Source organism: Brassica napus, chromosome A7, assembly GCF_020379485.1.
Source record: "Brassica napus cultivar Da-Ae chromosome A7, Da-Ae, whole genome shotgun sequence".
Lineage (NCBI taxonomy): Eukaryota > Viridiplantae > Streptophyta > Magnoliopsida > Brassicales > Brassicaceae > Brassica > Brassica napus.
In genome coordinates, this window is record NC_063440.1 from 21214233 (window position 1) to 21240470 (window position 26238).

The following is a 26238-nucleotide window of genomic DNA, read 5'->3' on the forward strand; positions in this document are numbered from 1 at the left end:
ACAACAACAAATCTACAACCTTTAGTAATGAATAAAATTTCACCATTGACAAAAATTATTACAAATTACAAAATGATAAAATAAACTGCAAAAGTGGAAGGAAGACTTGACTTGACTTTTATTCATTTCCTTGAGAGAGATTTAAAAAAAAAACACGAATTCATTTTGACTTATTCTCCTGTCTTTTCCGCCCATTAAAACCAAAAAAACGAATTTACACGAGAACACGCTTCTCCCTTCTTCTTCTTCTTCGTTCAACCACCCACAATCTGAGATTCCGAGACTACCGCCGGCGAAACCCAATCGACCGTAAACCCACTTCCCCTTTTCGATTCCGCTTCCATTTCTCTTCTCAGTTCCTAACCTTTCTGTGTACTCTTTCCATGGGATGGTCACAAAGAACTCTCAAAGGAGCAATCTTGGCGTGACCAAGTCCATGAACTTCTTTCAAAAAATCATCAAACCTTTCAAACGCAGCTCCAATCGAGGTAATTCCCCTCCTTCGATTCAACCCTTCTTCCGCTTTCAGATGTTTCCTAAATTGACTCACTTCTTCTTCTTCTTCCTTAACCTAAAGGTCTAGAAGACGATATCGATAGAATCTCTGCTCAGGAACAGAAAGTTTTCACCTTTCAGTCCCTAGTCTCCGCTACCAAAGATTTCAACCCGACCCACAAACTCGGCGAAGGTGGGTTCGGACCGGTCTTCAAGGTAAACTCAGTTCAATAGACGCCCAAAGGTTGAAACTTTATTTAGGGTTTTGGCTGATGAGGTTTAAACCCTCTGTGTAATAGGGAAGGTTACCTGACGGGAGAGAGATAGCAGTGAAGAAGCTATCTCAGGCTTCAAAGCAAGGGGACAACGAGTTTGTCAACGAGGCTAAGTTGTTAGCTAAAGTCCAGCATCGGAATGTCGTTAATCTCTGGGGTTATTGCACACATGGAGAGGACAAACTCTTGGTTTACGAGTATGTCGCAAACGAGAGTCTTGACAAGGTCCTCTTCAGTAAGTTTCCTTCTCATTCTCTCATTGTTGCTTTGATCTAGTGTCAAGATTGGTTTTAACACGTAGTGGTTGTTTCATTTGGATGCAGAATCCAACAGAAGATCAGAGATAGCCTGGAAGCTGAGGTTTGAGATCATAACTGGCATTGCTAGAGGACTTCTCTATCTCCATGAAGACGCCCCAGACTGCATCATCCATAGGGACATCAAGGCTGGCAACATTCTGCTTGATGATAAATGGGTTCCTAAGATTGCTGATTTTGGGATGGCTAGACTCTATCAGGAAGACGCTACACACGTCAACACTCGCATTGCAGGAACCAAGTATGCTATCTATCACTACTAATCCATTGGTTACAAAAATGTCATTTAGTAGAATGGTTATTAACGTTCACTGCCTCTTTTAGTGGTTACATGGCGCCGGAGTATGTAATGCAAGGTGTTCTCTCGGTAAAAGCAGACGTATTCAGCTTTGGAGTTGTGGTTCTTGAGCTCATCAGTGGCCAGAAGAACTCTAGTTTTAGTATGAGACACGCTGACCAGACTCTTCTTGAATGGGTATATAAGTTATACAAGAAAGGCAGGACCATGGAGATACTAGACTCGGAGATATCAGCTTCTGCTGATCCGGAACAAGTCAGACTCTGCGTTCAGATCGGTCTGCTCTGTGTTCAAGGTGATCCTCGCAAGAGACCAACTATGAGACGGGTGTCTTTGCTTCTCTCGAGAAAGCCAGGGCATCTAGAGGAACCAGAGCATCCTGGTGTCCCGGGGTCTAGACACCGCCGTCGAACTCATCGTCCTACAGGAGCATCCTCGGTTGGAACGCTTTCGACCACTGGATCGAGGACAGACTCGTTTGGTTCGAACTTGAACACACACACTGGAGGATCTAACACAGGAACAGGTAAAGCTACTCCAGTGTCTTCTAGGACTCCGACTCCTACGAGGACTCACGCTACTAGAAGTGTAGGTGCTGCCAGCTCTAGCTCAGACCCTCATGGGAAACGTCATATGAGTTATTAAGTACATTAATCATGTTAAATATTTGATTGTAAATGACTATTGACTAAATACTAATATTAGCGAGGTTTTTTTGGTTTGCAAAGTAAATTATTATTTTTGAACTCTGGTTGTGGCTTTACTTGTTCGACAGGGTTTATAGTACTGTATGATATTCATATAAATTATTTGTTACAATAATATCCTTATATTCTCTACTCGTTCAACTAACGATAACGTTTTGAAGGGAAGTTTATAACGCCTTAAATTAAGCCTAGACACTTTATCCAAAAAACCCGATCCCCAATCTGATCCAATCTATAAAATATCCGAATATGTATTGAATTAAAGGAGATCCGATACCCAAATCCGATTGGATAACACCTGATATATCCGAAAATATATATAGTAATCTTAAATCCATAATAATTTAGATTTATTCATTTTTTCATCATATTTTACTCTAGATCTAAGAGCATCTCTAAAATACACTCTATAACTTCAAATATAAAGTTTTTTGTTCTCTAAAAAAAACTTCAAAACTTCAAATTAGTAGTGAAACTTCAAATATAGAGCGTTACTATTTAAAACTTCAAATTTGAAGTTTTATATTTTTATTTACATTTTGGTTCTTATAATTATATATTACATTTATGATTCTTAAATATTTTATTGTTTTATCTTTTTAATCCTTCAAAATTTTATAACTCATAAATATTTCAAATTTGCCTTATAATTTTAATTTTACGCATAAAATTAAATAAATTTTTCAAAATAAGTTTTTTTTTTCAAAACTAGATTTAGATAACAATAATATTACATTTGAAACTTAATAAATGCACTAATTGATTATATTTGGGAGTATTAGGAAAATAGTTCTATATAAAATTTTATATTTTATAGCACTTTATTAATTAATATTGCTATAATATTTTTATATATTTGTTATTTATTTATAAAGTTATATGAACTTAAGTATCATTAATATAAGGATCATAATATAAAATATAAATACTTTTGAAGTTAAGTTTAGAGTTTTGCTTTTCGAGACCTACCTTTAAACTTCAAATATAAAAATTTGTAAACTTTAAAATATAGTATCTTTTTGGAGATGCTCTAATCCAGTCTTCGCCGTGAATAATTTAGACTTATTGGAAAATACACACTTTTTTCATGTTCCTTTAATGAAGTATTGATTTTCATAGTTGACTATTTGATGCTCCACTCTTTAATTAACAACATATTTTGTTGTTTTTTCTTAATACTATATTGTTTTATTTTACAATATACACATTACTATTTGATTCAGTTTTTTTTGTTTTAATTCATAAACTATTTTTTTATCCCGTTCTTGTTTTAAATAAATTTAAATAACCGAACTGATCTGAATTATCCATATCCAAACTACAAATATTCATACTCAACCCAAAGTATAAAAATACCCATGCGGATTTTGTATCTTTATACCGAAATACATAAAAATATCTGAAATACCCAATACGAATCCCAACGGTTCGAACGTCCACCCTAACTTAAATAATAGTAATACAAAAAGTTAAAGTAAATTACTTACATGACCTACAATTATAAATATCTAAGAAAATATTCATATTTTTATTAGTCAAATACAGAGGCGGGCCTACATAGAAGAATGGGGTTGCAATTGACACAGGTTAAAAATACATTTTTAATTTGTAAGCCTACTTTAGTATTGGATACTGGCTCAGTTGGTTACAGATTGAACCCAATGAACCCCCATTCACGAGTTCAAACTTCAGGTTGTACACATTATAGTCTTTTTTTTCTTTTGATATAAAATCATTATTTACTTTATTTGGGCTTAATGTATGAATGAATTTGAGCCATGACCCAGGTAAAAAATATTCTTGGGTCCGCCACTGGTCAAATAACCTATTTATAACTTAGTTTTTATGATATCCAATTTTTATTAGGGAAATTTTTTTTTTTAAAGTATATTTACTTTTCCATTCCATGATTACAAAAACAATGTATTAGTGATGTGTTCTAGGCATGTGTATTTTCGTTTTCATGTTTGATAAAAAGCTGAGTAAGGTTCACGGGTTTTTAATTTGTATTATTAGACAAAAAGGCGAGAGAGGTTATCATTACAAGCCAAACGCTCCTCCCAGTTTAGGCATCCTCCATTTGTTCTTTAATTTGGACATATTTTGTCTTTTACAAGGCTTTTGCCTCAACGAAGACTAATAATTCTTTTTAGCTAACCATCAATTTCTTATGTACATAAAATCAATGGGTTAGGATGTAGCTTTCTCTAATATATGTTCACATTTGACTGTTTCTCTTGGTTCGATATTCAAATCAATGGGTTATTTTAATTTTATTGATAAACACAAACTTCAACCGAATTCTCATAAACAATTTTATAACCAATATATCTATCCCAAAAATCTTGGTATACGTAAAACTTCAGATCAAAACAAATAGCAAAATGTGATATCTATAAAAACAAAGCAATCCACAAATATTATTGTTTGGAAATCTGGATATCCGTATATTTATAGATATGTAATGTAATTGTATATAGAAATTATTATATATAAAATATTTATGATATAATTTGGTTAATTTTTCTATGTTAAGTTGTTTTTTCAAATTTTTGTTTTGGATTATTTCATATCCAATTTAAATTTTATAGTGAGTCAAATGTGAACATATGGTTTTTTATAAGGCTTGTTACTATTGAATTTTGATTTATAGTTTATGTTAAAATGTTAGTTTGTTAGTATGATATTATTATTATTTTTATTTTATTTTGATATTTAAAAAAAAATTGTATTTAATAATGTTATATTTTTTATTTTTTAATATAATTAGCGTATCAGATCGAATAATCTGCGAATATTTAAAATAATTTTGGATATTCAGAATTTTTCAAACCGAAACAAATCACTAACGTAAATATTCGTCTACAATGGAGTAGATCACAGATACTGCAAATTTTTCAGATATCCGTTCCGTGGACAGCCTAGTGATAGTGCTAGAGACTAAAGGCACGTATGTATGTATGTGTAATTTTATTTTCATAGTTTTTGTAAAAAGATGAATTAAGGTTCACGGGTTCTAAATTTTTTTTTAAATAAAAAAAAGACAATAGAGGTTATCATTACGATCCAAACACTCCTCCCAGTTTAAGCATCCTTCCTTTGTTCTTTTTGCATATTTTGTCCTTTACTAGGCTTTTGCCTCCACCAAGACTAATGATTTTAGCTAACCATCAATTTCTTGTACATAAAATCAATGGATAGGCCCTAGCTTTCTAATATATATGTACACATTTGACTGTTTCTCTTGGTTCGATATTCAAAGTTTAGAGTTAGTGTAAAATCTGCAGTTGATATAAATTCTACAACGATTTTATATTTGTACTTTTGTGGATCTAGTGTGAAATCGGCAGTTGATATAAATTCTGGAACGATTTCATATATGTACTTTTGTGCATCTTTTGGTGAAATTACATCTCTGTTTTAGAAATTTTCTGTTTCTGGAAGAAAAATAGAAGTGGATTAAACAATAACATTACAAAAGAAAAAATATATATTTTAATGATCATATTATGAACGTAGACTTCTTGGTACGTATATTCGTTCTATGGAGTTGACTCAATCTTAGACGTTAACTAGTAATTTGTTTTTGAAATTCAAGGCTTTTAGATTCATAATTTCTCCCAGTTCTTAAAGTTTTTGGAAATTTCATTTTATAAAATGGCCTTTCATATAAAAAAACTTTGAACAATGAACCTGAGATATAAAGAAATCAACTCTTTTGTACTGCCACTAAATCACTAACACGTTTGTATCAAACTAGTACTTGTTGTAGATTTGCAGTTGGATGTGGTTCAAAGCATGGACTTTTGCATACCAAAATTGTTGGATAATAGATGTCGAAAGATAAGACTACTATGCAAACTTCAGACGAAGTAAACATAAGAACTTTAATTGTTGTGATATATCATAAATTAGTGACTATATAAAATTGCATTTGACAGTATGTATATATATAGTAAAACTGCGATAAGTTTCAAATTCTGTTTTTTAACATGAGAGAAACTCAAACTGAGTTTGCTCTTTTTATGATTTTTTTATTTCCCTCGTTTATCTAGTCTTTAAATTATACTTGGATAGTGATAGCTCGTCAACCGAAATATATGGTATCTTGAAAACTAATTATAATAGATTTATAGTATTTTATTGTTTATTATGTATAGTCTATATCCAGGTGAATGAATATGCTTTTTCTATTTCGTAATAAAAATTATCTAAACCCCATTGAAAATTCGGTATTTGGTTCATTTCATACAAAATTTTTACTACAATCCATTAAGGAGAAGTGAAAAACACATTTTCATTTCTGGCTTTATGGAAAATCACATCAGTAGTAGGTATACCAAACATTATATAATGCTAGTCATCTTGAATGAATATATTTTGAAGAGACGTTTGAATTATTTTTTCTGGATATGTTTTAGTAGAGAAAAATGGTATGTGCTTAACTTTAGCCTTTTTTAAAAGGTTCTTGGACTGTAATTAAATTGGTGTGTTCTTCTTGATTATGTTTTCATATTCGTTGAAGTTTCTTACTTTTTGAAATCTTTGAGAGCGATAATCGAGCGTGTTCAATAGTACAACGAATGCAAGATTCACAAACATATCTGAAACCAGGTATTCTCATATAAACTAACTAAGTGGTAATGGAGTCACAGCGCATGCATGGTAATGATACCAAATTATCAATTATACATCTTTTCTTTTATCAACAGACAACATATCGTTTCAATTATTTATTTTATCACGTTCTCTAAACGAGTTTATGGATTTATATTCTAAATAATATAAGAAAATCCTAAAACGACAACGTATGTAAGAAGAACTAGACTATAACTGATTCCTTTTACACACTCGTTTTATATTGTTTAGAACGACTGAAATGATTTTAGTAAATAATAATTTCGACACGAAAACATATTATACAGCTAAGAAAAACTCAGATATACTACATTTAAATTTGATGTAAATAAATTCATTTTTCAAGAAAAAAGAAAACTTGATCGATGAATGATTAAGGTAATATAGCCTTGTCGGCGTAGCGATTGACTAAAGCAAGCGCATTGCTAGTCAGCTTCTTGATGTCTTCCACTCGTGAACATACGTCATCTTTGATGGAGCCATCATCGTGGAAGTCCTCGAACCCAATCGTACAAGTGTACTCGTTAGTGAGAGCTGCGCTGAGCCAAGTCTTGACATTACTCATCTGGAATTTAAACGACTGGACCGAGCCCGTGGAGACAAGCTCCTTCATCTGTTTCATCGACCCTCTCATATCATCGACCGCATCCTTAAGATTCTCTAAGCAGTCCTTTAGGGCAGAAGTCGTTGAGTTGTGGGGTCCACCACCACAACCGTGGTCAACGCAGTTGCTGTAAGCGTTTTGGAAGTAAGAGACAAGGTGGAGAGTGTTGGAAAGAGTGAGATAGATGGCTACGCGTGCGAGGCGGTTCCAGTCATTGTGGATGGAGTTGGCGAAAGTGGAGAGAGAGGAGAAGCATAGATCGGAGTATAGTGTGGTGTTGCAGATCGTACGGATGAAATCAGACCCGTCGGTTGATGGGAGTGGGGGATCAACAGTGAGGATTGGTGGAATAAGGGAGGAGATGATAAGTAGAAGAAAAGGTATTGTTATTGTTTCTACTACCATTATGATATGTTTGGACTTTGGATTGTTGAGCTTTCCTTAAGAGTATTATTTATAGGGTTTTGAAGTGACTTTATTATGAGTAAATTAAAAATATACTGTGTTTGGAACTTCAAACAACATATACAATGAAACAAAGAAAATATTTTAAAAAAATGGTAAATCATTTCCGATAGCCACAGGTTGTGGAAATCTGGTGTGGTGCAGATTCGAGCTTGGATTCCATCTTGACTATCCCAACCACATACGCGTGGTTACAAAGAAAATATAAGTTACGCATTACCGATAAAAAACGTGTTACTAACCAGTTTCATTTCATATTTATTTTATTCTTTTCTATCAAGATTTTATAGATTTAACATGATAAATCCATGAGAGGTTCCAATTAAAAAAATCATCTCACACTCGATATTATGCACTTCAATCTTTTTTTTTTTTGGTCAAAATACTTCAATCTATATGTCTCTTGATTCGAACACCAACCGAACAACTCCATTATTGCATTAATAAATACTTAGGCTTCGAATATGTTGGTATAAGATAAGGAATAAATGTGGGCTTTGTAATGTTGGGGGCAGCTTGTAAGGAATAAATATATTAGTCACACCAAATGTGGGCTTTGTAATGTTGAGGCGGCTTGTAGCAATTTTGTAGGGGAAACAACAATTGTCCTTGAATATCCATAAACTTGTTGAAACAATTTTGTACCAAAACAAATACTAGCGAATACTTACATTTTTTTTTTTTTTTGATTAACCTGGGGGTATCCCAGGCCCATGGAGAGGCCCAGACTAATCCCCAAGGGGAGGTGCAGCCCACGGATAGACCCTCTCTCCGGGTATTCAAATGGGCCCTAAAGCATGGGCCCATATCCGTGTTGGGTGACCAGGATAATTGTGACTTAGTTTCGCGCAACAGGTGAATCGAACCTGAAACATGTTGGTGTCTCAGCCCCGTCTCCTTACCACTCGACCACAATCACCCGGTCAATACTTACATTTTTTACCATGTCGGTTTTGAAGAACTGTGTCCTTTATCTAAGTTATCTCCAAGTGTGCTTAAGTTAAGACTCCAGGAAAAGGAGGGGGTTTTCAGCTTTTGTTTTTTTGAGAAGATTCTCAGCTGGTTTTGGCTGGACCCAAATCATACGTGTTATACTTAACTTGTGTGAGGCTTTCCTTAGGTAAACCACTAATACAGATCTAGTCGTATATTTCCTTATTCTTGGTCTAATCATGATCTTGGGTGATACGAGTTGTAAACAGACAAGAATGAACACCATTGTAAAGAGGTATCAAGAGCTCAATGAGTTGTTCAAGTGGATTACTCGGATAACCAGCTCCGGTGAGTATAGTTTTCTTTCATCTTGCTTACAAACTAATTTGATTCGAATAACAAGGATCGAGGTTCGTATAATCTAAGTTTAGATACCTTTGTACAATTAAATGCTAGATTATCCACAGGCCCCTAGGAATGCGCAGCCACCCAAATCGACTTCCGTTGTGTAACCAAATAGAAATTTGTTGGTTGATAATAAACGCATTGATTGTCTACGGTAATATGACCCCAGTGATATTTAATCAATCGGCCTATGTTCGTGGCGGATTTAAAGACATCACCGTATCACGATCTCCTCTATTTTTTTTTTTTTTTTTTTGTAACATACGATCTCCTCTATTTACTTTTGTTTTTCTTTCTTTGTTCTTTTCTTGGTCGTCCATTTTCTTTGCATCTTTTCATTTGTCGAAATAATTTTGATTCCAAGAAGAAAATTAATTTTGATGAGAACAATTAAAAAATGCTTTAAATTAAGGTGGCGCTAAACAGCGAAGATGATCACATGCGTCAGCTCAATAGAACAATCATTTTGGGTATATTAGTCAACCCGGCCATTATTGTTCATACACATTAGATTTAATATTGGGATTTCAAGTTTAATCAAACAACCAGTTTTTAAAAAATATTTGATCTTTTTAAATATATACATATTTTTATCTACTAATAATAGCAATCCCAATTAATTCCAAAGGTTGTGAATCCACTTATGTTGAAAGATTGTGTCTTTTGAAAAGAAGTGTAAATGGTTGTGTCTTTTCTAAAAGTTCTATGTTGTAAGGTTGTGTCTTTTCAAATTAATTCCTAAGGTTGTGTCTTTTCCAATTAATTCCTAAGGTTGTGAACTTCACTTATGTTGAAAGGTTGTATCTTTTGAAAAAGATGTGTAGAGGGTTGTGTCTTTTCTAAAAATTATATGTTGTAAGGTTGTGTCCTTCTAAAAATTGTCTAAAACTTGTGACTATTCATAAGTATTTTTTAAAAAGTGAAAAGTTGTGAGTATTAGAAGAATGCGACTATTCAGATTGAAGGGTTGTGACTATTCAAATAGATTTTAAAAAATCTATAAATAGTCTCTCCCATGCATTTTTCAAATTTAAATTTTCACTAATCTACTAATAATAATAAAATGATGGAAAAAAAGTTCTAAACAGTTACATGGATACAGATTTTTAAAACACATTCAAATGAAACGTTATAAACAAAAAATATTAGAAAGAGTTTTACGTGTTTGGATAGCTAAAAATCCAAAACGAAATAATAAAATCATTAGTCTTAACTTTTTTATACTAGATGAAAATGTTTGTTTTCCACACATACAAATTTGTTTATATCCATTCATGTTATTGCGTGATTTTCCTGATATTGTTGCTATTGTTAAACCAATCACAATTTGATATTAAGACGTACGAAACTTTAAATATCAGGAAAATATTGTACATGTTGGTGATTGTAGTATTTACAAATGAACTATTACAACTATGATAAATAATTGTAACTATTCATAATGGTAAACTTTGGTGATGAACCATTGCAACTTTTGGTGTGGTTTACTAATCATTGCAACCTTTTACTCTTTATATAAAGGGTTGTGAAATTGTGTGTATTGCCAAATCATAATTAAAAATCTTGAAGAAACAAATCAAACACAAAATTTTATTTGTTATTCATGTATCTCTTAATTAGCAAACCGGCTTTTTTTTGTTAACCGTTGATGTTATCATTTTATATAGGAAAAAATTGCATCTAATTGTGAGGCTTGATTAAATTCTACAATCAAACGGACAAGATTTAGTTTTCTATAAGAAAATGACGTCTTCGTTTATTAAAGCAAAGAACATCTTTTATCATTCCCGAACCAACTCCTTCCCTCGAATAACAATGGCACCTCTCTTTTTTTTAACGAATATAATCGTGATTCAAAAACTAATAATCTTGGTTCAAAAAGACTTTGCCATCGTGATTCAATGTTTGATGTCCTCAATTTCAGAAAATATGTATATTTTGTAAAAGCATCCAATCCAGATTTTTGAGTTTATATCTCTACATAATCGTGATTCAAAACTAATAATCCATGTCGCTCTATCTCCACATCTAAAAGGTACTTTTCTAAATTGTATTTTCATCCATATTAAGAGAGAGACACTGGGTATCATTTACAACTTTGAAAATTGTTTCATTCAGCAAAAATTACAAGCGAAGGGTATCATTTTTTTAACAATAATTTTATATATAAAGTGTAACATTATATGTATTCGCTTCTTACTAATTTTACTTCTGATGAATAGATTTCTCACTACATTCACCTTAAACCTTGTCATAAGAATGTGTTTTTTTAGTGCACCAAGAATGTGTCTTTTATCATAATTTTTGTAGAAGTTATCTTTTTTTTTTATCTAAAAAGATGTGTTTTTTTACATTTTAAAAACTGCATAATTTTTTTTAACGATCCTCAAAATGTAGTGGAAGTATTTTAAATTTGACACATTATTCTTATATAGCAGTTAAAAAAAAAGACATATTACTCTTATATAATATGTTAAATTAATAAATATTATATATAAATGTGTCCCAATACGTATGGAACATTAAACTACGTAAAACCATACATGCAATGCAATTCAGTACATCACCGCCTAATACCTTTATAATTTTTAACTACTAAAATCAAAAGGTTTAGTGCATTCATTCGAGCATGGAAACGTTTACTTACATGGTGACAACAAAACTGCACTTGTTATTTATGCACATGAACTTTTTTATTTTTTGTGTCAACATGCACATGCAGTTTAATATGTGAAAGCTTACTTTCACAACTTTTCGTTGGTAACCGTCAATCCAGAAAAATTAAAGACATGCAGTACAAAAACAATTTCAAGTACACGCTTGATCTTCTTTAAACAAAACATGATTATCTATGATTTTAATCACCTTAATGTAACAAGAGTTTCACTTTTACAGATTTATTCACAATAAAACCATTCATGTAAATCCACTCACGCTAGCTTATACATTTATTAAATTCTCATGCCAAAAGATAATTGTTTTCAGAAAACATGCATGTGAAATATAAAACATGTAAGGTTGTGTCTTTTCAACATAAAACTACTGAAATTATAAAATTTTGTTTAAATATATCTTTTCATCATAAAAATGTATATTTAAATCCTTAAGATGTGTTTATAATTATTTAAAAGTAATCCCAATTAATATTAAAATTGTGTCTTTTCAATACGTAACTATTGAAAAGAATTGTAAAAAATGTTTAGATTATTCGTCATAAGAACCTTTCCCCACATCCAAAGGTTATGTGTTTTTCATTATTTAAAATTTAGGGTAAAGAATCAAGTCTTTTCATTGTAATTTGTATATGTTTTAAGTAGGTTTTCATAAAACATTATGGTGCTTTTTTAATGATGTGTCTATTTAAAATATATTGTAAATGTACCATTTTAAAATAATTACTTATAATCTGAAAAGTTATGACTATTCATATAGATTTTTTTAAAAAATATAAATAGTTCATGTCCATGAGTTTTTATGATTGAATATAGTTATAGATGAACATTGGTTTTTAAGAATTGCATTACTTTTTAAAAAGTTGTTAAAATGTTTAAAATACGTCTTTTTTTTTGGTTAAAGGCTTATAATTAATAAGGATATGATTCATCATAAAAAATTGCATTTCTTAAAAAATAATTGTCACAATGTCTAAAATGTATATTTTCTCTAAATAATGTCAAAGTTGCAACTTTTCATCTAAACAAGGTGTCTTTTCATCTCAAAGTGGGATTGCTTTAAAAATATTGGTTTTATTTAAGTAATGTGTTAGTTTATATAATAAGTGTTGGTATTTTATAAGAACTCTCCCAAAAATTAAAAAAAAATATTATAAATGAGACGGGTCATATTAACGTAAATCAACATATATTTATTACAATATTCAATTTTCTGAATATTCATTTTCAATAAATAAAGCAGGTAGATAAATATACAAAATAACAATTACCAACATATAAATTATAATTGTTTAAAATTATAAACTAATAATTTTAATATTATGTCTTAAATAGGAAAAAAAATTATATATCATGCAAAAAAAAATGCATTTTGTTCAAAAAGTGGTTGAAGATAACTATCATGTGAAAAATGTATGAAAAAACTTAAAAAGGATGAAGACACAATTGTATGCAATATGTCTTTTGATAAAAAATTAAAGGGAACATTAATGTTTATAAAATATATATATATATATATATATATATGAATACTTTGTAAATTATATTTTAATCATCAAAATTAAATTTAATTATTTATATAATTTAATTTTTTTATCAGACATATAAAATTATAAATTATAGATTATAATATATTTTTTATAAAATGAGTTCCCGTGCGATATCGCACGGGCTTTTTGCCTAGTAAGATTAATATAGCTCTCTTCATTCAGAACAAGAAGAAGAAGATAAAACCTAGCAGTGAAAAATTAACTTTTGTTTTCACATTAGCTTTAGGAAAACGTTTCTCATAAAACCATAAGTAAAAGATAATAGTTCCCATGGGCTAGGGTGGTCGTTTTTGTAGTCTTATTGCTACTCCCTTCGAGCCGGCGACTGATAAGGGTAGTACATCGCGTGTTTGTTTGCGAACATAATTTCATTGGAACATCATATCGTCGCGTGTTGAAGCGTACTATCCGGACATCTGAATTGGATAAAGATAATTCATTCAGTAATATGTCCGTACATATGTCGCATTGCTATTCATTTCAATTAAATGTTTTTCTTTCATTCGTTGATAATGCATGTTAATGATTCTAAAATATCCAGCTATCCATTAATTATTAGCACATTTAATTCGTAGTTGTTAACAATTGTATTACATAATGATTAAGAGTTTCATGTGCCATGCACGAGGCTGTTTCTTTCTTTGTTTGTTTCAATATTTTCTCATCATAATTTCTCAAAATAAACATATCTCTGATTTAATTATGTTTCAGGTAATTCTCTCATCACTCAGAAGAAAAAAATATCATCAAAACTCACAGTTCACCTCTTACTCTTTATTTTTATGCGGTAAGTCATGTAATCAATATCAAACATATTGGCCTAGTTCATCTACATGTTGATGCAACCAATAACTGAAATATTGTTCTTTTGTGTCTTGCAATATCTTACAAATATGTATCGACCAATCATATTACTAGAAATTCAAATAATTTAAAAAATGTATCAGTAAAATTAAAGCTGTATAGCCACTCTCAGTACAACGAACAACTAGAGACAAATCGTAAATCACATCGACATGCAGATAAACAGAGCTATTTTTAACAAAAGGTTCCCAAAACAAAGGTAAAATGTTACCATACTTCCACACTTATGTTCCTATATGATTGACTATTTTGTAATGGTTACCATCAATCCTAAAGTAACAATGCTGCTCTGTCTTGTACTTACAATGGAAATAAACTTTTTATTTAACGTTCTGAACAATAATCAACAAATTGCAAGGTTTTCTTAAAAGAATTTTAATACAACCATGCAGAGAGAATAAAACTAAAATATATACAAATTAACTAAATGGCCTTTCTAGAAAAATGACAAAGAATACAATAATAAACTTATAAAAAAATACTATATAATAATTCCACCTCCGGATCAACTAAATGCTAGATGTCTTGTTCAAATACACATCACATGAGTAAAGTGGATTCCAGCAAATGGAAGGAAGTTGGATGTTAGCTGAAATTTATTACATTACTATATACAACGAGTTTTAAGATGTTCGTAATCACAAATTCACAAGCACGAGTTTTCTTCAACATTGCTGTTCGAATCGACTAATAAAACAAATAATAAGAACACCTAATTGAGATCACAACACGTGTCGCACGACAATAGGGCGGTGGATCACATGGTTAAATCTCTTTTATCATTATTCATTTCACAGATTTCCACTTTATTTGGATTCTCTCACCGTACCAACGGCGTACACACCCGTCTTCATTAACTAACACCCAAACCCAAGACCCGGATATTTTAACCCGACCCGTTAAAGCCGGTTCTTACCCGGTCAAGCGAACTTAGCCTCGGAATCCTAAAACCCCCATACCCAATCCAACATGGATCTGCCTCCAGTTATAAATTTCCACGTGGCATCCATTCATTGGCTCTTTATCTGGAACCCAAGAAGACCTTTTTAGTATAAAGAGCCCTTCGTCGGTCCTATTATCAACACTCCCTCCTCACTGTCTTCTCTCTCTCTCCCTCTAATAACAGAACAAAGAGTAAAATATGGCGCCAAGTCTCTCCCTGGTTCTGCTCATCGTGCTTCTCTCTTCACCAGCGATTTACGCCGGCCATGATTACCGCGACGCGCTCCGCAAAAGCATAATGTTCTTCGAAGGTCAGCGTTCCGGCAAGCTTCCTCCTGATCAACGTCTCAGATGGCGCCGTGACTCAGCCTTACGCGACGGTTCTTCCGCCGGCGTGAGTCTACATTTCAACATTTTCTCTTTTTAACTTCTTGTGACATTGTCACCATTCTGTTTTTTTTATTATTAATCTCAGGTGGATTTGTCGGGAGGTTACTACGACGCGGGAGACAACGTCAAGTTCGGTTTCCCGATGGCGTTCACGACGACAATGCTGTCATGGAGCATTATCGACTTCGGGAGAACAATGGGACCTGAGCTTAAAAACGCCGTGAAGGCCGTCAAGTGGGGAACTGATTATCTCCTGAAAGCGACGGCGATTCCCGGCGTTGTTTTCGTTCAGGTGGGAGACGCTTACTCCGACCATAACTGCTGGGAAAGGCCAGAAGACATGGACACGCTTCGCACTGTCTACAAAATAGACAGAGCTCATCCTGGATCAGACGTTGCAGGAGAAACCGCCGCCGCGTTGGCCGCGTCTTCGATCGTTTTCAGGAGACGTGATCCTGCTTACTCCAGACGGCTGCTTGACCGGGCCACAAGGGTACGTTACTATCACCAAACTATCGCTTTCTTTTGGTTATGACTTTAGCCGCGTGTGCTGTTTACTCTGTTACTAACTTACTACCATTAACTCTTGTCTGTGTGTTAGTTAAATGCTTTTCATTGACTGTGGTTATTATTTTAAAAATATTCTGATTTTGTTGGCTATTTATTTAACTGTTTTATGCTTGTTTTTTTTTTAATTATAAAATGTTTAAATAGTCAAAAGTTTTGAATTCATCAATGATTCTTTGCTTGTGAGATAAGAGATTCTCTCCACATGCTTCCTAATAATTATTCTTTACAGTACTTTTTTTTCTTGCTCATTTCTGTGATTCGTTTTCTTTTATTTATAAATATTCACTATAAATAAATGATTTGACTTTTTGAGTAATTTTCTTACGTATGTGTACGGTTGAATGAATAATTTCTGACGTTAAAGAAGATATATCAGTTGACAAAAAAGAAGATTTATAAAAAAAAAATCTATGGGTTTGGATTGAGAAAATAAAGTTGACAACACACTTAACGTGGCGCAGGTATTTGCGTTTGCTAATAGGTATCGTGGTGCGTACAGTAACAGTCTTTACCACGCGGTGTGTCCTTTTTACTGTGACTTCAACGGTTACCAGGTGAGGAAAAAACAGTTAAACCGTCAGTCAAACTTGGTATTTTACTATTTTAGTATCAGCGGTTGGATGGGTTACTATGATTTGACTTGTTTTTATCATCTGGACGGTTGTGCAGGACGAGTTACTGTGGGGTGCGGCATGGCTGCACAAAGCCTCGAGGAAACGAGCGTACAGAGAATTCATTGTGAAAAACGAGGTGATTCTCAGGGCTGGAGATACCATCAATGAGTTTGGTTGGGATAATAAGCATGCTGGGATTAATGTCTTAATCTCCAAGGTAACCAAATCTAAATTATTCATTTGTTTGTTATCTCGTTCCTATCAACACCATTAGTTGTAGATCAAGAAACCAAGATTAGTGTGAGAATAGTGTTTCTTGTTTGTTTGGTTGCAAGGAGACTGACTACTAATGTATAAGAATTAAATTAACATAGGTAGAGAGATAGATGGTGTTGTCTGGTTATCACGTGTTGATGGCACGACTTTCGATCATATAATTGGAAGTGGGGTTCACATTACAATTATGGGTCCTACGATCCTATCATCCTATCTAGCTAGTTTGGTATTCCATATGTGTGTTCATTAAAAGCTTTTTATCTTAGAACAAAACCAGCATAGATGTGTGAACCAATATCAGCATACTAGGGTCGTGCTAATATAGACAAGTAATATGGAATATTTAAACTATAGAATATAAGATGAAACATGGGATATAACCAATTAGAAATGGTCATGTGACATGGAAGCTAAATCTTAAGGGAAGACATACCTCATGGGACATTCCCCTTTTTCTGCCCAGTGTATATGCTCCTAGATTTGGCATCATATAGTTTTAATAATATAACGTTGCCTTATGGAAGCTAGTCCTCACATGGCCCCTGGCCCCATGAACCATGACTAGTGAGTGGATAAAAAGTGTGAATTTATATAAATCTAGATATAATATTAGACACTTGATTATCCATTGTAGGTAGGTTAAATGTATGCAGTATATGACTTTGTGGCCTTTCCTGTTGGAAGGAGTTTGCATGTGGTGTATCACATGAGTATATCTCCTACTTGTGGTTTTGCCTTTGGATATAGGTTTTCATTACATATGCATCTAGTTACACCAACATTATTATTAGTAGTATCCAGGCTTCAGGCCTATAGACTGCAAGTGGGGACAATAAAAAGAGAAAAGGGTAGAGAAGTCTTTGGTTACTGCTACAAAGCATGTGGCACAAAGACTGAGAAAAGTGTTATGTCCTTACCAGTTCCCATTCTGCTGCAAAAGCCTTAGTGGGTTTTTCGTTTTGTCATTTCTCAACAGTCTTTTCTGCTTAAGAAAAGGGATTTGTCAAGTCCCCTTTCATTATCTTAGTTTGACATGGCGCTCTCTGTTTTTTTTTATAAATTATCCACTGCCCATTCCACATCTCAAAACCTTATTTTATGCATGGGTTTAATATAAGTGTTTTTGTCATGTTTTGGTAACAGGAAGTGCTAATGGGAAAAGCAGAGTATTTTGAGTCTTTCAAGCAAAACGCCGATGGATTTATCTGTTCTATATTGCCTGGAGTATCTCACCCCCAAGTCCAATACTCTCGAGGTAAACAATCCATCATTTGTATTTTCATTTTTTTCTCATTATCAAAGTACTTTTCCCATTTCACGTGATTTACTTTTGTCTTTTCATTCAAAAAAAAAATGTTTTAAAGTTATATTAATCAAATAGTAGTAAATCTATATTTTGTCTTACACAGGAGGTCTGCTTGTGAAAACTGGAGGGAGTAACATGCAACATGTAACATCACTATCTTTCCTCCTATTGGCTTACTCTAACTATCTGAGCCATGCCAAAAAGGTTGTGCCTTGTGGCGAATTAACTGCCTCCCCATCTCTCCTCCGCCAAGTCGCCAAGCGTCAGGTAAGAGACAAAACTCATGGTCCCAAACTTTCTCACATTTTGGACCAAAAACAAAACACATAGCCGTTTTGCTTTGGGACCAAACCTTAGAAATAAGCCGTTTTGGGAAATTTGTTTGATCTTTTTTTTTGTTGTGACGCATGAACAGGTGGATTACATTTTAGGTGACAACCCGTTGGGAATGTCTTACATGGTTGGGTACGGTCGACGGTTTCCACGTAGGATTCACCACCGTGGCAGCTCGGTTCCTTCAGTCTCGGCCCATCCAGCACGTATAGGCTGCAAGGAAGGCTCTCGCTATTTCCTCAGCCCAAATCCTAACCCAAACCTTCTCGTTGGTGCTGTTGTTGGTGGGCCTAATGTCACTGATGCTTTTCCTGACTCGAGACCTTACTTCGTGCAGTCAGAGCCCACGACTTACATCAACGCACCACTCGTTGGACTTCTTGGTTACTTCTCGACCCATTCTTCTTGGCGATGAGGATGGTCTCTAGTAGTTACACTCCCTCTCTCCTTAGAGGTGTGCTGGGAACTTTAGGCCACCCTAAACCCTTTAATTATTTTTATGTTATTTCCACTCTTTTATTTTCTACTTAACCAATTGTATTGTACGCCCGTAATTAGTGAAGAAGATTAAAGAGTTGTACCGGTGTGAAAATAACTCACCTTTGCACTTTTTTGAGTCGTTACTTAAATTAGCTTACATAATCTAAGATACTAGACAAGTGAAAACTGGCTAGAAAACTTGACTGGATCATCTAACCGACACTACTACGAGATCTACTAAATTTGTTATCTTCCTTATGTTTTCGTGTTTAAGATTTTGGGAAACTTTAATATTTTCATAATTATTTGATTATTTTCATAAATCTCTGTGCGCCAATAAAATTTCATGTCTTTTAAATTTAGGAAAATTAATTTTTCTATGATAAATATGTATTAAGAAAAAAAATCTGAGTTTTGAAGCTGTTATAAATAAGGGTTTAGAGGATTGTAAAATTATTCATTCACGTAATAATATACAACCTCTAAACAAGCCTCAATATGTTTTTTTTAAGTTCCTTGCTTTCTTGAGATTTGATTCGCATTTTTTCTCAACAGTTACATTACAAATTACCATTGTAACAACCTCGAAGAGATAAAAGAAAAACCAAAGAAGAAAGAAGGTGGTTTTAGGTATGAGAAGCAGAAGAGTAATTCATTCCACATGATTCTCCTGTCAACAAATCAAGAAGCATCTTCTTGTATGGCATTGCATTCATGAGCCTGCAACAACAACAACTCTTTTAGATTATTTTTCTAATTAAATCAAGGAACCCTATAACGAATATATGAATCACACCTCTCTCTGCGCTTCTCCAGGAACCGAGCCAACGATGCTTTACGAGCTTGAGGAACTGAATTTTTTTAGCAATTGTTGTGTTAAGAGATATAATTTGTTGAATAAATTAACCTTGAATATAATTGTTTTTTTTTTCATAGATATACCTGAAGGCATCATATAGCCAGGATCTACGTTGAACGATTCGATCATGCTCATTGCATTAGTCGCATCAACGGGTCTGTCTCCACACCTAGAGAAATTATCACAGTAAGTGGCAGAGCTTGATGATGCAGCAGCAGTAGCAGCGTTATGGAATTGTTTTCCATAGACTCTTTCAGTTTCTATAAGAGGTTTCTTCAATCTGCTCTCTCCAGTGTCTATTTTCAAACCATTCCCGGCACATATCATAATGGCTTGAGCCTAATCACAGGTGACAGGTCAGTACATGCTAAGTGTAATTGTGAACTGTATGAATCTATACCTTATCCGGAGATATGTCATTAAAGACGCTAACGGTTCCAGCATAGAAGATAGTCAGCTGAGGATTCGCGTTTTGAAACGCGCCGCTATACTGGCTTCTGCGGTGAATGCTGGCCGCAGATTCTGGGCCCCACTGTCTAGCTGCTTTCGTGCTGGAACCTACAGCATCCATGTTTATTATCCAATCCTCACTTTTATGCATAACTTGATGTAAATATTATTTTCTTTTTGGTCAAAGATGTAAATATTATTATTATTATTGATTTTTTTATAACAAAAGAAGTTTTGACGATAATAAACCTGCTTTATACGGCTATATTATTACTGAATTAATCTCCTAACTTTTAGTTTCTCTTAAACCCTCAAGCGTACAAGTAGCGAGACAAGAACACAAACCTCGTTCTCCGACACGATCATCTTTAACGTTATTCAAGTACTGCTTGTCGCTGAAGCCCAGAAAATCTCTTTCCATCTCAAACCAAATCGAAAAAATACTAACACAAAACAAATTACTCCTCTATTTCTGCCCAAACAGATTTTTAAAAAGAAGAAAAACAAAACAAGGTAGTGGAAGGTTTCCTTTTGGTAATGGTTCAGACACGCTTTGCTTTCCTGTTTTTAAAGGCATGTTTGATTAAACCATGTGGGGATATTTTTCACCGGGGAGAAACGGTTGGTACTACTGGCTAGACCGGTTAGTTCTCACGTGTTTTTTATGTTTCTCTTTTGGATGGTAGACATCGGTCGGTGGATATGATTTCATTCAAATTTTTAGTAGAGAATAATAAGAGGTTAGCAACTTAACTGGCTATTGAATCTTTTGTTCGTTAACTCGCGCACATGTGAAATGTGTGGGTTTGATATTTAGCACATCCTTTCTCTTTCTAAAGACACAGTAACTTTCATTTGCTTCTCCAAGGCCTATAAGTATGTTATCGGCCCAACATACAAACATTGTGACAGGAGGTCTTCTTTCGAATTTTGACAAGGTCTTTTTTGCACACCAAAAATTACTATCTTAATGATGTTATCGCTTTTAATCTAATCGTTTAAATTCTTTCTCACTCAAATAAACTTCGATGTCAAATTAGGAATTTAAGTGGATTCAAAGTTCAAACTAATAGTCTTTGAGTGAGTTAAGAATTTGACTGAATTAGAAAAACATAGGAGTTCAAATTACTATCTTAATGATGTTATCGCTTATGGAACAACAATATTGATGCTACTTGTATTCTTTGTAAGGCGACACAAAAAAGTTGGTCTTTACATGTATGAAGGTCTGGAACGGGTTTTCTCAAGTACATAGAGAGAGAGATCAGTAATTCAAGAAGACATTGAGAGATACCACAAGACGAGATCTGATTGGAAGTTTATTGACAAGATTGTCAAGAACATATTATGCTCTTTGCAGGAAGTAGGTTACATGGCTGGGAGCAAGGATGCAAGTATTAACCAAGTACTGTTAGTTTAGTGGTAGAAGAATTCGAATATAGTATAAAGTCATTTGTTTTGGGTTTGATTTCTGTTGCGAATAAAGTTGTTGATAGTTGGTTAGTTTGGGCTTGGATTTCGGTTCATACAGTTTACAAGGTAGTTACTTTGACATTAATTAGTTTAAATCCTAATCTAGACTAAAAAATAGAATAATAAAAAATATAAATATATTACTCCATCAATTTAAATGAAATAGGATTAAAGCATTTTTTACCTCAAATTTCATTTTGGAGTAAAAACTGGAGTGAAGTTGGAATGTTAAAACATACATTAGAAACATTGGATTACAGTAAATTAAATTTATCCATACAATGTCACAGTAAAAGTTAAATTCCGAACACTTCTATCAGTTGAACCAAAACCATGTACTTACCTGAATGGCGTTACTATACTTTAGTGATCAAGAAACAATCCATAGAGATTGAGCCATGTTTGCCTTTAATTTGAATGAATTGTCCCAAAATATACAAGTACGTACACAATGAATAAAAAACTATAGTTTTAACAAAGAAAATCCATTGAAATCTTCACGCTTGTTCAAGATAACATTGATGTAACAAAAGTTTTTAACAAATAAAACAGATTCACAAAGCATATAAGAGTTTGTTTATGGATGCTTCTTAGAAGCTGTTTGTTTCTCGAGTTGTTCGAAAAGAGAACCATCGTACGCAGCTCTCACTGTCTCTTTGTGCAACAGACCGTTCTTGTCTTTACACAAATAATGCAGCATCTTCCACTCCGTGTATCCAGCAATCCTGCATTTTTTAACTCTAAATATTATTGATCGCGTTTCCGGTTATGATGTAAACTAAACCGGTTGGGATACTTACGCTCCTTTGCGATCATTAGGCTCTTTGTTTGCGTTGAGGAGTTGTTTGAGTTCCTCCCCCGTCAAAGCATCGGGATGTGTCTTTGAATGCTTCGCGAATATCTCCTCGAACTTTGATGCCACAAACCTCCAAAAAAATTATAGAAAAACAAATACAGTAGTATTAAGTAAAATGTACAAAATTATCAAAATTTGCGTCATTAATATATACTACACGCAAGTTATCAGATACCTGCCATCCTTATCGTAAACGCCTGAATCGCTGCCATGTTTGGCAAGGTGAATATTCTTAACCTCTATGGGAAATGAGAAGGAGAAACCTTTACCCTGCAGATCAAAACACATATCACTGATTCCTTTTGTCATAAGCTATGAAATTAACACTACCAATATTTAACTTTTTAATTGTGCTAATAGTTCAGTTTTCAAGTTACCGGACGAGTTTTGCTGCTTAGACCCATGTTGATGAACAGAGAAGCAAATGCCGACAAGAGATAGCCACATCCGATTGCTCTAAACCCTGTTCTTGTTTCGGCATGATCCGACCGTAACATCAGTCAGAGAATATAAAAAAAAATATGTACTTTTACTACAGAATCCATAAGTCCACGCACTATACAGAAAACAAAAGATCCCTAAGGCAAATCTAATTTTAGAGATTATAAGATTCATAGACTTCCTGGTTTAACTAAAGAGTTATTCTTTTTTCAGACCGTACCTTGATATGTCTCCGATGGATAAACGATGCCATCTTTGTTCCGGTCAAAGAAGGCCACATGTCTCTGCAAGAAGTTATCCTCTTCGGGCACAAATTTCACTCCTAGAAAAAACCCAAAACGTTTCAAGATCGATTTTATCATGGTACATATTGAATAAGAACGATAGAAAAGTACCAGGTGATGCAGAGGAAGCCATGATCAGAGAGAGACAAGGAAAAAGGAAACGGTTGGAAAGAGAGAAGTCACAGAAAAAGTGAAAAGAAAATAGCGAAACACTCTTCTTTTATATTTACTTTTTTTTTTGTATCTTTAGATTTAAGAAAAAGAGAACTGTTCGTCATCTTATTCTATTGATGATAATGTAATTAAAGATTCGATTCGATCTGTAATTTGTTCTTTTATGATTCTTTTAACGAAAACGATAAATTGAATGGGAAGCGTCAGGCATTTATTATTGGTTTCATTCATGCACCACGTTGCTTTCGCTGGTTTTTATTTGTCTTCCCTTTTTTCCTCCTCTACCTTAATATTTCGCACTTTTATATGTATTTCACAATTCTAAAAAATAATGTATAATATTGTATTATATTATTTAAAGAATATAAAATAAGACTACATAACATAAATATATTTTTTATTTTTTCTTTGTGAAAATCATTATGTTGTTTGATTGTTGTACTTAATTCACATTTTTGCATAGATATTTGTGATAGATGAATAACTATATTTTTATTATCAATAAATAATATATATTTATTATATAATATAAGAAAAATGAAATTATTTACTTTTTAACAAACTTGTCTCATGTTGGGGACTCGGTTATAGACATATCATATTCGAATGAAACATTTTTACACTTATCAATCTTCTTAACAATTAAGAAACAAATCTGAATATCAAAACAATATCTCATACGATCTCTTTGTGAAATAACTGCTCTGAAGAAATTGAATTTATGCATAAAAAAAGACTGGAAATGGATGTGCATATGTGTTATCTAAGTCAGCTTTAAAAAAAACTATTTATAGTTCATATATCATTTATGTTCATCCTATTTTTTTGTCCATCATTTCTTAAACATCTTGAAATAAGTAATGCTAATTAATAATAAACTTTTTTCTCACAAAATAAAAATCAAATTTTGTTTAATTATCGCTTAATTTGTCTAACTGATATATGTATTTCTCAATTCTAAAAAAATAATGTATAATATTGTATTACATTATTTAAAGAATATAAAATATGACTACATAACATAAATATACTTTTTAAATTTTCTTTATGAAAATCATTATGTTGTTTGATTGTTGTACTTGATTCACATATTTGCATAGATATTTGTGATAGAAGAATAACTATATTTTTATTATCAGTAAATAATATATATATTGATTATATAATATAAGAAAAATAAAATTATTTACTTTTTAAACAAACTTGTCTCATGTTGGGGACTCGGTTATAGACATATCATATTCGAAGGAGACATTTTTACAGTTATCAATCTTCTTAACATTGAAAAAACAAATCTACATATCAAAACAATATCTCATATGATCTATTTATGGAATAACTACTCTGAAGAAATTGAATTTAGACATCAAAAAGGACTGGAAATGGATATGCAGATATGTTATCTAAGTCTGCTTCACAAAGTACTATTCATAGTTCATATATCATTAATGTACATCCTATTTTTTTGTCCACCATTTCTTAAACATCTTGAAATAACTGATGCTAATTAATAATAAACTTTTGCTGGAAAAAAAATCAAATTTGTCTTATTATCACTTAAATATTTTATTAATATGGTCTAAGAAACTTTTAAGTGATATCATAGTTTAATTTATTAGTTTTTTTGTTACTTTTTAGAGGTTTTTGTATTTAAGATCTTTTTTCATATTAAGCTTCTATTTCTTTCACATAATTGATATATATATATATATATATATATCATAAAAATTACCATCAAATCAGTTTTACTTATTTATTATTTTGTTTTAACGAAAATACACTTTTTAAATAATTTAATTTAAAATAAAATTATATATTAATTTGCTGTATTTTAACAATTTCATTGATTTAATTAATTTGTTTTGGTGGATAACTTAAAAAGTTTTCATATGAATCGGAGAAAGCAAGCTTATGTTGTTATATTATATTTATTTTATGTATATAGAATCTATATATAATGTTAGTTTAATAAAGAAAGAACATTATTTTTTTTTGTAACTTCAAAAACATACATTATTACAATTTGAAATGAATCAAAATTGAATAAAATGGTAATTAAATATTTGTAAATCTAATTGTTTAGTTGGATTCTCATGAAAAAAAAATCGATTGGTTAAACAAATGTTTCAAAAAAATTTGTGGTATTTTTTTGTCTATAAATTATAAAATTTATTGAATTAATATATTTAATTATTGCATCCTTAAATAATATTTTATTAAGACATTAGAAAAATATGTTTTGAGTTGTTTTGTCAAATTGTACAAAAATCTATGCTTTTTCATATTTGTAACTTCAAAAGATACATTATGACAATTTGAAATTAATCAAAATTGAATAAAATGGTAATTAAATATTTGTAAATCTAATTATTTTTTTTATCTTGTTTAGTTGGATTCTCATGAAAAAAATCGATAGGTTAAACAAATGTTTCAAAATTTGTTGTGTTATTGTTTTGTCTATAAATTACAAAATTTATTGAATTAATATATTTAATTATTACACCCTTAAATAATATTTTATTAAGACATTAGAGAAGTATGTTTTGAGTTGTTTTGTCAAAATTTTA

The 26238-nt window shown here is 32.3% G+C and overlaps 5 protein-coding genes across 6 annotated transcripts; 2 read left to right on the top strand and 3 right to left on the bottom strand.

The window, feature by feature from the left end:
• The first annotated feature begins 166 nt into the window (after positions 1–166).
• LOC106353802 (cysteine-rich receptor-like protein kinase 43) lies at positions 167–2224 on the top strand. Of its 2 annotated transcripts, XM_013793604.3 has the most exons (6): positions 175–309; positions 401–488; positions 578–711; positions 795–1005; positions 1094–1328; positions 1412–2224. In XM_013793604.3, the coding sequence occupies exons 2-6, from the start codon at positions 437–439 to the stop codon at positions 2028–2030; spliced, it is 1251 nt and encodes a 416-aa protein (XP_013649058.1). In that variant the 5' UTR covers positions 175–309; positions 401–436; the 3' UTR covers positions 2031–2224. The 2 variants fall into 2 exon arrangements, with proteins under 2 accessions (XP_013649057.1, XP_013649058.1); XM_013793603.3 differs by having other exon boundaries at positions 167–488.
• A 4531-nt stretch (positions 2225–6755) lies between these two features.
• LOC125576265 (21 kDa protein-like) lies at positions 6756–8763 on the bottom strand. Its single transcript, XM_048735868.1, has one exon. The coding sequence runs from the start codon at positions 7737–7739 to the stop codon at positions 7104–7106; it is 636 nt and encodes a 211-aa protein (XP_048591825.1). The 5' UTR covers positions 7740–8763; the 3' UTR covers positions 6756–7103.
• A 6530-nt stretch (positions 8764–15293) lies between these two features.
• Positions 15294–19264, top strand: LOC106353801 (endoglucanase 8). The gene is made up of 7 exons (XM_013793601.3): positions 15294–15559; positions 15641–16048; positions 16587–16679; positions 16795–16956; positions 18159–18270; positions 18425–18588; positions 18737–19264. Exons 1-7 carry the CDS (start codon positions 15365–15367, stop codon positions 19067–19069), a joined length of 1467 nt encoding a protein of 488 aa, XP_013649055.1. The 5' UTR covers positions 15294–15364; the 3' UTR covers positions 19070–19264.
• A 278-nt stretch (positions 19265–19542) lies between these two features.
• LOC106353800 (protein TIFY 7) lies at positions 19543–21026 on the bottom strand. The gene is made up of 5 exons (XM_013793600.3): positions 20789–21026; positions 20394–20551; positions 20077–20332; positions 19931–19985; positions 19543–19854 (listed from the first exon to the last, which is right to left on the bottom strand). The coding sequence occupies exons 1-5, from the start codon at positions 20862–20864 to the stop codon at positions 19761–19763; spliced, it is 639 nt and encodes a 212-aa protein (XP_013649054.1). The 5' UTR covers positions 20865–21026; the 3' UTR covers positions 19543–19760.
• A 1281-nt stretch (positions 21027–22307) lies between these two features.
• Positions 22308–23792, bottom strand: LOC106357064 (probable peroxygenase 4). Its single transcript, XM_013796755.3, has 6 exons — positions 23609–23792; positions 23434–23535; positions 23150–23235; positions 22948–23042; positions 22717–22842; positions 22308–22641 (listed from the first exon to the last, which is right to left on the bottom strand). The coding sequence occupies exons 1-6, from the start codon at positions 23628–23630 to the stop codon at positions 22494–22496; spliced, it is 579 nt and encodes a 192-aa protein (XP_013652209.1). The 5' UTR covers positions 23631–23792; the 3' UTR covers positions 22308–22493.
• Between the last annotated feature and the right edge of the window lie 2446 nt (positions 23793–26238).